The sequence below is a fragment of the Lampris incognitus genome, chromosome 12 (assembly GCF_029633865.1).
Source record: "Lampris incognitus isolate fLamInc1 chromosome 12, fLamInc1.hap2, whole genome shotgun sequence".
NCBI lineage: Eukaryota > Metazoa > Chordata > Actinopteri > Lampriformes > Lampridae > Lampris > Lampris incognitus.
In genome coordinates this window covers 30,978,646-30,992,233 of record NC_079222.1, presented here as the reverse complement: position 1 = coordinate 30,992,233, position 13,588 = coordinate 30,978,646, and the positions used below count along the sequence as shown (strand labels likewise).

The window sequence follows — 13,588 nt, the reverse complement described above, 5'->3', positions numbered from 1 at the left end:
GATCTATTAACTGACAGTAGTAACCAAACTACTGTCACAAAAATCATAATGAAATGTCTAGTTCGCAAAGACAAACATGTACAATTATCTAGGCTACAAGATACTAATAGATATCGAGGTATAACCTATCAAACTATCTGAATAACTAACAACAACAAACAAGTGTGTCATGTTGCAGTTGTCATTGGTAGCCTAGCTCGGCATGCCATTGTGTTGATAAAATATCTGGTCATAAAACCCTCAGAACCAAGAGACAGACATGTCCAGGAAACAGGCTTGCAGCCAGGCCACACTTCAGTCAGCCGAGTGAGTGAGAAAGTGTGTGTCTATCAGCATTTATATTAACTGGCTATAGCTGCCTTTGGAAGATACAAACACTCCAAGGCCAGCGAATAAAACCTGCCGGTCAAATTGCCTGGGAGGAAAAAAAAAATGGCACTAAAAAGTAATGCCTTTTCTTCTTGCATTTTTAGAAATCTTGCCTTTTACGGTTTCATTTTACACATTTAAATGCTGCAACATCCATTATCCAAACCGCTTATCCTGCTCTCAGGGTCGCGGGGATGCTGAAGTCTACCCCAGCTTTCATTGGGTGGCAGACCACCAGTCCATCACAGGGCCCACACACACACACACACACACACACACACACACACACACACACACACACACACACACACACCTAGGGACAATTTAGTATGGCCGATTCACCTGACCTACATGTCTTTGGACTGTGGGAGGAAACCGGAGCATCCGGAGGAAACCCACGCAGACACAGGGAGAACATGCAAACTCCACACAGAGGACGACCCGGGATGACCCCCAAGGCCAGACTACCCCGGGGCTCGAACCCAGGACACTTCTTGCTGTGAGGTGACCAGGCTACCCACTGTGCCACCATGCCTTTGAGCCAATACTGAAGTCAAACATAGGTCTATACAGTACTTTGTGATGATGCGGTGCCCATGATGGCAGCGCTTCATTGACATGGTGGATTACATTTTCAGCACAGCTTGTGAGCTGTTCATACACCATTTCAGCCAGGTCTACCCCGACTGGCCAAACTGGCTAAGACTGCTCCAATTACCCCCATTTCCAGTGTGCCAGCCAAGAGAGGATTCTCTCTCCAACACAGAATAAAATTGGCCTCAAGACTGCGCCCTCACAAGGTCAAAGTTGCAGGGCAGGTGCATATAGCAAGCTGCTCCAAGGAGGTATACAGGTTTAATTTTTCAGCTGTTGCAGATTATTCTGAGCAGGACAAGGTCTGAGGCAAAACAAATTAGGCTAAATTAGAGAGGCCTAGCTTATATTGTGTTTATATCCATCCATCCATCCATTATCTAAGCCGCTTATCCCAATTGGGGCACGGGGATGCTGGAGCCTATCCCAGCAGTCATTGGGCGGCAGGCGGGGAGACACCCTGGACAGGCTGCCAGTCCATCACAGGGCTGATACACACACATTCATACCTAGGGACAATTTAGAATGGCCGATTCACCGGACCTACATGTCTTTGGACTGTGGGAGGAAACTGGAGCACCCGGAGGAAACCCAAACAGACACGGGGAGAACATGCAAACTCCACACAGAGGACAACCCAGGACGACCCCCCATGGTTGGACTACCCCAGGGCTCGAACCCAGGACCTTTTTGCTATGAGGCGACTGCACTATAACCACTGCGTCGCTATGCGTTGTGTTTGCAATAGCTGTTTATTAGTCATTTAAATGTTCACAGTCTATAGATTGCAGAATTTGCCATTTGTCAAACTATATCAAACTCCCGACTGACTTCTTTGTTTTTTTTTTGTTTTGTTTTTTATACCTTTTTTAAATTATTTTTTTATGATTTTTGCCACAGCAGCAATGCAGGCAGCAACAGAAATGTATGTTAGGGTAATACTCCTGTCTGTGCCCCTGACCGAGTCATGGCTGGAAGAACTGGAGTTGGTCCCCGGGTGCTGCACTGCAGCTGCCCGCTGCTCCTAGTATACCACAGGATGGGTTAAACGCAGAGGATGTGTTTTGTTGTAGGCCTGCTTACAACGACAAATAAAGCATCTTTCTTTCTTTCAGTTTGTTTTTCAATACATCATCACATTGAGAACAACGTCCGACTTCCATTTTATTACAGCTTCGCAGGCTGATTTCTATTGTATTTTGATGAATTACCAAAATGTAAACGTGGTTTTTGTTGTTGTGGGCATGTGGCTGGAATTCCTAATGGGTCCTGCATGCGGCGTGTATGGATATCCAATATGCCGCTCGAACGGCCGGTATATTAAAATGCTGGCAGTCAAGATGGCCGGTGGCAAAAAACTGCTACGGAATCCTTGTGTGTGTGTGTGTGTGTGTGTGTGTGTGTGTGTGTGTGTGTGTGTGTGTGTTAGCTGTCTTACCTTCAGAAGCGCCAGAGCGACGTTGAAGATGACACTAATACCCTGCGAAGACAGATTTTGATATGTGAATAACTGAAGACCAGAGATAAGGACAAACAGCACAAAACTAAGGAGTCAGAAGTGGGTTTGAGGAGAATAAACCGGGGCACGTAGGGCTGTGGGCGCACATGCTCTGGGTGTATCCGCATTACTTCTACCCACCTCACACAGCAGCAGGTCGATGATGTGGAAGACCATGTAGAGGGGGAACTTGGCCGTGAAGAGGGTGAGGAACCACTGGGAGGCATACATGTGAGCCTCCAGGCCAACGTTCAGAAAATGGGTGTACAGGTCTGGGATACACTCCTGCAACAGACAGGAAGGGGTTACGAAGAGGGGCAGACGAGTGAGAAAAAATAGGGGAGAGAAGAAGGTAGAAACTGTTGGGGGAGAGAGAGACAGACAGACAGACAGAGACAGAGACAGAGAGAGAGAGAGAGAGAGAGAGAGAGAGAGAGAGAGAGAGAGAGAGAGAGAGAGAGAGACAAAGACAGAGACAGAGACAGAGAGAGCAAGAGAGCGAGAGAGACAGAGACAGAGAGAGAGACAGAGAGAGAGAGCAAGAGAGAGACAGAGACAGAGAGACAGAGAGAGAGAGAGCAAGAGAGAGAGCGAGAGATAGTGAGAGAGAACGAGAGAGAGAGAAGGTGAGATAACAATAAGGAGAGGATGAGTGGATACATGGTGGAAGGGAATAGGCATAAAGTGCAAAACAACATGAACTGAATAGGACAGTAGAAGAAGAATGTAGTATGCATCCGCAAGAAAAAGCAGATTTCATACAAATATAAGCATATTCAAAAATAGCTGATCAGTACAAAGACAGAATTTACTTCAGAAGAACTGATTTGTTTTTGTTTAATTTTGGAATCCCCCTTTTTCTCCCCAGTTGTACTTGGCCAATTGCCCCACTCTTCCGAGCCGTACCGGTCGCTGCTCCACCCCCTCTGCTGATCCGGGGAGCGCTGCAGACTACCACACGCCTCCTCCAATACACGTTGAGTCGCCGGCCGCTTTTTTTTACCTGACAGTGAGGAGTTTCACCAGGGGGACGTAATGCATGGGAGGATCATGCTATTCCCTTCAGTTCCCCCTCCCCACCGAACAGGCGCCCAGATCGACCAGAGGAGGCGCCAGTGCAGTGACCAGGACATATCTCCACATCCGGCTTCCCACTCGCAGACATGGCCAATTGTGTCTGTGGGGACGCCCGACCAAGCTGGAGTAGCACGGGGATTCGAACCGGTGATCCCCATGTTGGTAGGCAACAGAATAGACCGCTACGCTACCCGGATACCCTGAACTGATTTGTTTTTATTTTGTTCACCGTGCTTACGTGTTTCGGGACTATAGAGGCCTCCATCAGAGCAGCATGTTCATTCACTGAAACAGCAACACACAGACAAAGCCACATTTATACACACATACACATACACACACACACCTGCATGAGTTTTTCAAGTTGGAAGAACTTGCAGTGCAGATCTTCAAAGTTTTGCTTGAAGAGGTCCCTGAGCCCATAGTCAAACATGATCTTCACCAGCACGCTGAAGGCCTGCTCTTCTGGCATCTGTCAATAACAGCCACACAATACAGTACACCAAACCAGATATTATACCATATAACTTCTGCCCATACAGATATAATTTTAGATTTAGATATAACTTTATAATTGTGTGCCAATTTAACATGCTCATCCATCCATCCATTATCTAAGCCGCTTATCTGAATTTGTGTCGTGGGGATGCTGGAGCCCATCCCAGCAGTCACTGGGAGGCAGGCCGGGAGATACCCTGGACAGGCCGCCAGTCCATCACAGGGCCCACACACACACACACACACCTAGGGATAATTTAGTAAGTCCGATTTACATGACCTACATGTCTTTGGACTGTAGGAGGAAACGGCGCACGGGGGAGAACATGAGGAGAACATGCAAACTCCACACAGAGGACGACCCGGGATGACCCACAAGGTTGGACAACCCCGGGGTTTGTACCCAGGACCTTCTTGCTGTGGGGCGACTGCGCTACCCACTGGGCCACTGTGCCGACTTGACGTGAACATTTTTAACTGAATATTTTCAACGTAAAATCTATGCCGGAGTAGAATCTAGAGCAGAGTCATCTGATAAATATGTGTCAGTGATATGGGTAACACCACCGTTCAACTGAAACCAAATATGCACAAAATCTGTACAGCTGTACAGATTGGGAGCTGTACATACGAAGTATCGACAGAAAAGGCAGCTGATGAAATTTAGGGCCAACCATCAAATCTAACCTCTGGTCTTTTCCCCGTTTATTCTTTGACTTTTTTTAAAACTGAAAAAAATAAATACTATTTTGTTTTTGATTTTTTAATCTGAAAGCGCACAAAAACACATTTTTACGGAATGGAAATTAGATTTTTTCCTTCTCCTAGACCAAGACCTGTTTAGTTTCTGAGCCAACAAGCACATTTTGTCAGTCACCGTCTATCGCCTACCATGTGTGGAGCCCATTAAAACACACACCACTGTTGGACATAAAAATATAATGCAGTATACTTTATGTACATCATGCACACAAATGTCAAATGTCCATTCAATGGCCTAGCATCTAAAATTGTGAATATTTTTTAGTTTATTTAGCTTTGCTCATATGTCTTAAGACTTCAGAGCCAAGCTAGACCATTCATTGTGCAGTGCAGAAATCACAAAACATGTACATTTCACTGGCAGAAGTGAACCATTTTCTCTCAGATCATAAGGAGCTGAGCTTTTGGAAAGTGAGGCACCATTTTGAAATGTAAACTCACATGCAGCAACAGCACAGCAGCCAAGAAGGATTGTCCCTGGCAATAGCCAATCTCCTCATCATACACAGAGTAGGCCTGAGAAGAAAATGACAGATGTCCACACATTTGTTAGCATGCACATAATTTTCTTAAAACGATAAAGCCTTTTCTTCATAGAAAAAGAGTGAAGCAAAATATTGAGTTAACAATAAGACTTACTTTTTGGGGAGGGGGGGTTCCCCCCTTTTTCAACCCAATTGTATCCGGCCAATTACCCCACTCTTCGGAGCTGTCCCGGTCGCTGCTCCACCCCCTCTGCCGATCCGGGGAGGGCTGCAGACTTACCACATGCCTCCTCCGATACATGTGGAGTCGCCAGCCGCTTCTTTTCGCCTGACAATGAGGAGTTTCGCCAGGGGGATGTAGCATGTGGGAGGATCACGCTTTTCCCCCCAGTTCCCCCTCTCCCCCGAACAGGCGCCCCGACCGACCAGAGAAGGCACTAGTGCAGCGACCAGGACACATACCCACATCCGGCTTCCCACCCACAGACACGGCCAATTATGTCTGTACGGACGCCCGACCAAGCCAGAGGTAACACGGGGATTCAAACCGGCGATCCCCGTGTTGGTATACAATGAATTAGACTGCTACACTACCTGGATACCCATAATACTTACTTTTAACAGATTTACAATCTACCTTTGGGTTTTGCTTCGCTGTAATACTGCATAATATGTTAATCCTGATAGTGCTGCCATCTTCCTACAGTACTTACAGGATGTCTATTCACCTTTCTCAACATTTCACTTGGAAAAAATGTGATCCATTGAAAAACGCAGTTTTAAGCATTTGAAGATTCAAGTAAAAAAAAGGGCAACTTAATAACAACGAGGTCAAATTTAGAACTGAAGCAACTGATGAATTCCTGTCTGCCGAACTTGTGAATTTTTATCTTTTTTTACGATACATTTACAGGAAGGCAAAATGTTCTACATACGGTTTTATATCAAATAGTTCAAAATTAATTGAAGAACTGTAGAAGGAATTAGATGTGATTAACATCATATCCTTATGTGAGACAGCAGTTGGTGTGAATATCTGTAGGGGGGTGTCGGGAGCAATGAGAAAGCAAGGTTGAAACTGAGTAGAGCAATGACTTGTGGGACGGGGTAATGGAGAACGAAAATCACGGGGGGAAAAAGTAGAGACAAAGGAGAGAAATGGAAAAATGGCAGGATTGAGGACTTAATGCAGAGAGAGAGGGGGTTGAGGGTGACCAGAGAGAGGGATAAAGAGAGAGAGAAACAGATTGGGAGAGGTAGCACAGAGAGAGTGTGGAGAAGGATGGAGTGAACGGAGAAAAAGGAGACCGCAAACATCACAAAAGCCAGGGACTGGGTGAGGGTTGGGAGGGGGGGTGTTGGAGACAGGAATGCAGTGGCCTACTGAGCTACAAACCCACTAATTATGAAAACAAGTCAAACAGACACCATGTGGATCAATTCACACACAGAAAAGGGGGGGTGGTGGTGGTGCTGAATTATTCAAATGCACCTGAGGTGGTTGTCTGGGAGGAGATGAATGCCCGCCCTCACTTGAGTCATACATAATGAATGAAATCGAAATTAAACAACTTCGAATTCACTACTGCCAAACTTTCATGAAAGATTATAGGAAGACATGTTGAAGTGTGTATGTGTACTGCTTGAGAGAGTATTGATGAAAAAGAGCATTCACAGTACATTTACATGCAGAAGTGAAGTGTTGGTGCAAGTTGGTGTTTGATGCTTTTCGTGAAAGGCAGTGGCTGCATGAACTTGTTGAACCAACCCGAAACAGAGCGACTTGTGGTTATTCATGTTTGTTTTTTACCTGTCTTAGTTAGGTCTGTCAGCTCGAACCACTGAACAAAAACAACTTTGCTACCAGCCAGACTGTCACTGAAAAGACTCTTTTACAAAGGCAATATATCCTTTCTAGCCGAAGTCTAAATTTCACACACTAATTACTATTGATTCCAGTTGAATATTGTAATGTAAACCATCAGCAACAATAATAAAAATAATTTGGTAAATGACATACTGTGTGAACTGAAAAAAGTTAATAAATAAATAGATACATAATATTAAAAAAAATATATATATACAGTGCATTTGGAAAGTATTCACACCCCTTCACTTTCCCCACATTTTGCTATGTTACAGCCTTATTCCAAAATGGATTAAATTCCTTTTTTTTCTCATCAATCTACACATAATACCCCATAATGACAAAGTGAAAAAGGTTTTGTAGAAATTTTTGCAAATTTATTAAAAATAAAAAACTGAAATATTGCATGTACATAATTATTCACACCCTTTGCTATGACACTCAAAATTGAGCTCAGGTTCATCCTGTTTCCACTGATCATCCTTGAGATGTTTCAACGTCTTGATTGGAGTCCACCCGTAGTAAATTCAATGGATTGGACATGATTTGGAAAAGCACACACCTGTCTATATAAGGTCCCACTGTTGACAGTGCATGTCAGAGCAGAAACCAAACCATGAAGTCAAAGGAATTGTCTGTGGACCTCCGAGACAGGATTGTATCGAGGCACAGATCTGGGGAAGGGTAAAAAAAAAAAATCTACAGCTTTGGAGGTCCCGAAGAGCACAGTGGTCTCCATCATTCATAAATGGAAGAAGTTTGGATCCACCAGGACTCTTCCTAGAGCTGGCCGCCAAGCCAAACTGAGTAATCAGGGGAGAAGGGCCTTGGTCAGGGAGGTGACCAAGAACCCGATAGTCACTCTGACAGAGCTCCAGCGTTCCTCTGTGGAGATGGGAGAACCTTCCAGAAGGACAACCATCTCTGCAGCACTCCACCAATCAGGCCTTTATGGTAGAGTGCTCAGTAAAAGGCACATGACAGCCCGCTTGGAGTTTGCCAGAAAGCACCTAAAGGACTCTCAGACCATGAGAAACAAGATTCTCTGGTCTGATGAAACCAAGATTGAACTCTTTGGCCTGAATGCCAAACGTTACATCTGGAGGAAACCAGGCACCTCTCATCACCTTGCTAATACCATCCCTACAGTGAAGCATGGTGGTGGCAGCATCATGCTGTGAGGATGTTTTCAGCGGCAGGAACTGGGAGACTAGTCAGGATCGAGAGAAAGATGAATGGAGCAAAGTACAGAGAGATCCTTGATGAAAACCTGCTCCAGAGCGCTCAGGACCTCAGACTGGGGCGAAGGTTTACCTTTCAACACGACAATGACCCTAAGCACACAGCCAAGACAATGAAGGAGTGGCTTCGGGACAAGTCTGTGAATGTCCTTGAGTGGCCCAGCCAGAGCCCAGACTTGAACCCCATTGAACATCTCTGGAAAGACCTGAAAATAGCTGTGTAGCGACGCTCCCCATCTAACCTTACAGAGCTTGAGAGAATCTGCAGAGAAGAATGGGAGAAATACCCCAAATATAGGTGTGCCAAGCTTGTAGCTTCATACCCAAGAAGACTTGAGGCTGTAATCGCAGCCAAGGGTGCCTCAACCAAGTACTGAGTAAAGGGTCTGAATACTTATGTACATGCAATATTTCAGTTTTTTATGTTTAATAAATTTTCAAAAATTTCTACAAAACCTTTTTTGCTTTGTCATTATGGGGTATTGTATGTAGATTGATGAGAAAAAAAGGAATTTAATCCATTTTGGAATAAGGCTGTAACATAACAAAATGTGGGGAAAGTGAAGGAGTGTGAATACTTTCCGGATGCACTGTATATCTATCAGGTGTGGGGGTGTTCATGAAAGAGCTTGGTCTTTAGCTTTTTCTTAAAAGATGGAGCGGGACTCAGCGGACTGAATGGAGTTTGGTAACTCGTTCCACCACCAGGGAACTACAGAAGAGAAGAGTCTGGCTAGTGACTATGGGACCCGTTGTGGCGGAAGTGCCCGGCACCTTTCATTGGCAGAGCGTAGTGAGCGGGACTGACCTGAATGAGGGAGTTCAGGTAGGCGGGAGCCGTTTTAGTTACTGTTTTGTAAGCGAGCATCAAGGTTTTGAATTTGAGGCGGGCAGCAACTGGGAGTCAGTGGAGGGATATGAACAGCAGAGTGACATGTGCTGTTTTGGGTTGGTTGAAGACCAGATGCGCCGGCGTGTTCTGGATCATTTGCAGAGGTTTGAAAGTGCATGCAGGGGGACCTGCCAGTAAGGAGTTGCATTAGTCAATGCGAGATATAGCAAGAGCCTGTACCAGGAGTTATGCTGCATAATCAGACAGGTAGGGTCTAATTTTCCTGATGTTGTTCAGGGCAAATGGTCATGACTGAGCAATCGAGGCCACATGAACCTTAAAGGTTAGTTGGTCATCAATCATGACACTCAGGTTTCGGGGCACAGTTTGTGGGCATGAGTTGGGTTGATCCGAGCTGGATATTGATCTGTTGTTGTAAGGATGGACTGGCTGGGATGACAAAGAGCTCAGTATTAGATGGATTAAGCTGAAGGTGGCATTCTTCCATCCATGCAGAGATATCAACAAGGCATGATGATATCCGTGCCGAGACTGTGAGGTCATCTGGGGGGGGGGATGATAGGAATGATAGGGTATCGTCAGCATAGCAATGGTATGAGAAACCATGGGGGCGGATGATTGCACCAAGTGAGGTGTATATTGATCTTTGGTGTATCTTTCTTGATCATTTTGACAAACCAACTTTGGTTTGCCTTGCATGTAAAGTGTAGAATAGTGAGGCTGGCACAGTCAGACCATCCAGTCCTATCTCAGGGAAGTGAAAACGTTTGTGAACGGCCAGTTGAATGGCAGCCAGGCTGGATGCAGTAAAACCACCTGCTACTCTCTGCCATCTGTGGGCGTGTCGTCTTTCCGAGAGACTGTTTAGGTTTCTATGCCTGGTCAAATTAGATTAAATAATTGAAAATAGCCCACTTAATATCTATCTTCATGACATGTGGATAAGATCTTTCTGCACATCATGTTCACACACCAGAAATGCAGACAATTTCTGGTACTTCTCTCCAAATGTGTGTCTCTGTACTTTGGCAGAACTGAGTCATAGAGTTCACGAAAGCCCGACATGATTCATAAGCTTCTCCTCCATGTTGCTGGAAAAATAAAGATTTATATGTGCAAGGGGGAGAATTTTAGCTGTGGATGTTTCACTGAAATCTGACCGGTTGCTGCAACAAATATTTCTTGCATGGCGGGATAAAAGCTTTAACATCCCATCATGTTCTGCACAAGCGGTTGGCAACCACTCATTCAAAATAAATGGAGGCGGTGGTGACAAGAAGCTTTGCTGCTTCCAGTTTGATTCAAGCTGGACTGGTATTGAATGTGTGCCTCACTGGAGATTGATATTATCAATACTTGCCGATTGATCGATATTTTTGACGAGCCTAGTGTGTAAGAGAGAGGAGAAAAAGGAGACAGAGACGCAGATTTACCTTGCAGATCTTGTATAGGGAGTCCTGTCCATCTCCTCCAGTGTCTTTAAAGTAGTCGTGAGCTGGAAATGTCCTGTTGATGTCCCTGGTAATCGCACTGTCCTGTGGAGACTCCTAATAGTGAGACCAAGATGACAGCGATGGACAAGTGAAGAGAGAGAGAAAGAGAGAGAGAAAGGAGAGGGGGGTCAATTGAGTTTGTTTTGCTTTCATAAAGGTTATGTATCCTGGCAGTGCTGCATTTCAGTCTCAGTGTGTTTTCCAGGCATCTCAGGGCCCATCAGAGGCAGGCTTATACACACTAGTCAGTGCATCTAATGTCACCGACAATAACCTATCCTTGTTCGGTCCCATGACTCTCAGATGTTGGTGCTTCTACATTTGTGTAATCACCTCTGTCAACGCCCAGCAGAGGTCAGTGTTTTATGAGAGATGCTAGTTAACTGCCCAGAACAACAGTGGATGGACTAGTGGGGCAATGGCACAACAAGTTTTGTTCTGAGACAGACAGGTCCCTCTGTCTCACTGCCTTCTGCTCAGGCAGCTTTAATGTATGAAAAATACACTCTGTGATGATCAATTTATTTAAAAATATTAAAAGGGATGAAAAACACTAGTATAGGTGTTTACTAGTTAGTGCTTATAACCTGCTATCCCTAATCCCATACCAAAAGCCCAGCTCAACAAAGCTCTGACGCTGATTTAAAGGCACTTAAACACTGCCACCACTTGAGCTGAAGGAATGCAGGAAAGTGTGTGTGCTTACTTGGGTTTGTTTGTTTTTCTTCTTTTTGTAAATACATATTTGCAGCTGAATAGCAATAAAGTAACTGATAGTCAATGAGTTAAAGGATAATTCCATGTTTTTTACAACCTGGTTTTCAATTTCATAGTTTGCATGATCGATGCCGTCTTATAGTGCCACGGAATATGATCGTCAGCCATGTTTCAACAAGACCACTTTAACCTACCTAAGCCACAAATATCGAAGTGAAAACAAAAGTGAAGATTACAGAAAACATCCAACTTTATCAATGGTCCCTTGCATCGCTGCACTGCCTCCTACTTCAACCTGCAGCATGATGAGCCTACACTTACTGAGACAGTAGCTCTCATGCACCAACTGCTTGGCCAGTGCAACTGAGAGGTCATAAACTATGAGAAATCATGTGCACAGAGTGACTGAGAGACAAGGTTTTATCTGTGGCTGGAAGGACAGGTTTAAGGCTCGTACTCCATGAGACGATGTTGTAAAGCTGTGTCCAGCGGCAGTGTGTCCAAAATCTCCAGTATGAAGTTAGTGAATATGATATCATAATGAAAAACAATGGAAAATAAGACCCAGATTGAAAAAAAAAACAGAATTATCTTTTGATGGCCCAGAAGCACAAAATGCACCAAAGAGATGAAGACTAATCCAATCTTACAACAATATTTAGAGGTAGAGCAAGAAATGGCCTGATGATGACAGAAACGGAAAATGAGATCAACAAGATGAAACATGTAATAAAGTGTGTGTGTGTGTGTGTGTGTGTGTGTGTGTGTGTGTGTGTGTGTGTGTGTGTGTGTGTGTGTGTGTGTGTGTGTGAGTGTGAGTGAATTAGAGTCTGATTCAAATGTTCCCCTACAACAGGGTTTCAAGACAGAAACTGTGTCATGCTTCAGACCAGTGGACGAATTAAGGCCAGCGTACAATATTCACCCATTTTCCCTTTCTCCATCACTCCATCATTTCTCCATCTCGTCTTTCCACCATCTGACCCAGTCAATTGTCCCTAACTATTTCCCTTACAGTTGCCTCTACCAGAATGAAGGGGGACTGCAGTTTTCCACCCTTCTTCCATTCACAAACACAAACATCCTTATTTTTCACTCAGTTAGTCTTCAAGGATGCTGTATATGAGACATTTGGTGTTCTTTAAAACGTTCCTTAGTGTTCCTTAAACGTTCCTTGAAAAAGGTTCCTTAAAACTAAAAAAAAAAAAGTAAGACAAAGTGCTTAAGCTAGGAAAAGGATCTGTCAAAACATCCTACTACCTCACCCAAATTATGGGAGATGACCCCGACAATATCTGAAGCTCTTTCCTGCATCTAATAATAAAGCTTGATCGAATGAAAATTTGCTTTGTTGCTGCATTAATCTTGAACTGTATTATCAAGCTAATGTTGGTGTGTTTTCAACTTTCTCAGGCTGGGATACACACACACACACACACACACGCACGCACGCACACACACACACACATCAGAACTCACCAGGATTTAATCTCAGGATAGGATGTTTAGTTCACTGCTCCATGCGCAAGAGTGAGCATTTAGACTGGAGACTAATTCAGACAACAAAATGATGTACTGATCAATGTTATGACTCGATGTAATAACCTATCAGTAGTTGCCAAAGAGGACAGAAGGCTACAACATCATGAAGCTACAGGGTGGTACCACACCAGGAGCAGCATCATTTGCTAAAGCTTCTTAAATAAGCTAATAGAGAGCTGAATATGTGAGTGTGGGGATACAATTGGGCTTATTGATTGGGCACCTTTCTAATTATGACTGATGTCTTATTGAGAAATGCACAGATTTTATCGAATCACATTCATTAAAGAAATAACACCCATTACAATAAGGTTATCCATTTGCATACACAGTATTGTGAGATTGTTGCTTAATAATGTGTGTTGTCAGTTTTCAAAAATTATCCAGGCCCTGCACATAATAATAATGATAATAATGATAATAATAATTATTATTATTATCATTATTATTATCATTATCATTATTATAAACTTTATTTATATAGCACTTTTCTTAACGCCACAAAGTTCTTTACAAAATAAATAAAACCAGACAAGGCAAAAATGAGAATAAGACCAAAGGACAAGAGCACAGAGGAGGTAAAGACAATAAA

At 43.9% G+C, this 13,588-nt stretch overlaps 1 protein-coding gene across 2 annotated transcripts in view; it reads right to left on the bottom strand.

Moving 5' to 3' along the window:
* Positions 1-13,588, bottom strand: part of LOC130121504 (rab GTPase-activating protein 1) — a 213,128-nt gene that overhangs the window by 83,120 nt on the left and 116,420 nt on the right. For both annotated transcript variants that reach the window (XM_056290319.1, XM_056290320.1), the window contains 5 exons: positions 10,678-10,791; positions 5,240-5,314; positions 3,885-4,010; positions 2,603-2,746; positions 2,402-2,443 (listed from right to left, as the gene is read on the bottom strand). In XM_056290319.1, coding sequence (XP_056146294.1) covers positions 2,402-2,443; positions 2,603-2,746; positions 3,885-4,010; positions 5,240-5,314; positions 10,678-10,791 — 501 coding nt within the window. The remainder of the gene's footprint in view (positions 1-2,401; positions 2,444-2,602; positions 2,747-3,884; positions 4,011-5,239; positions 5,315-10,677; positions 10,792-13,588) is intronic.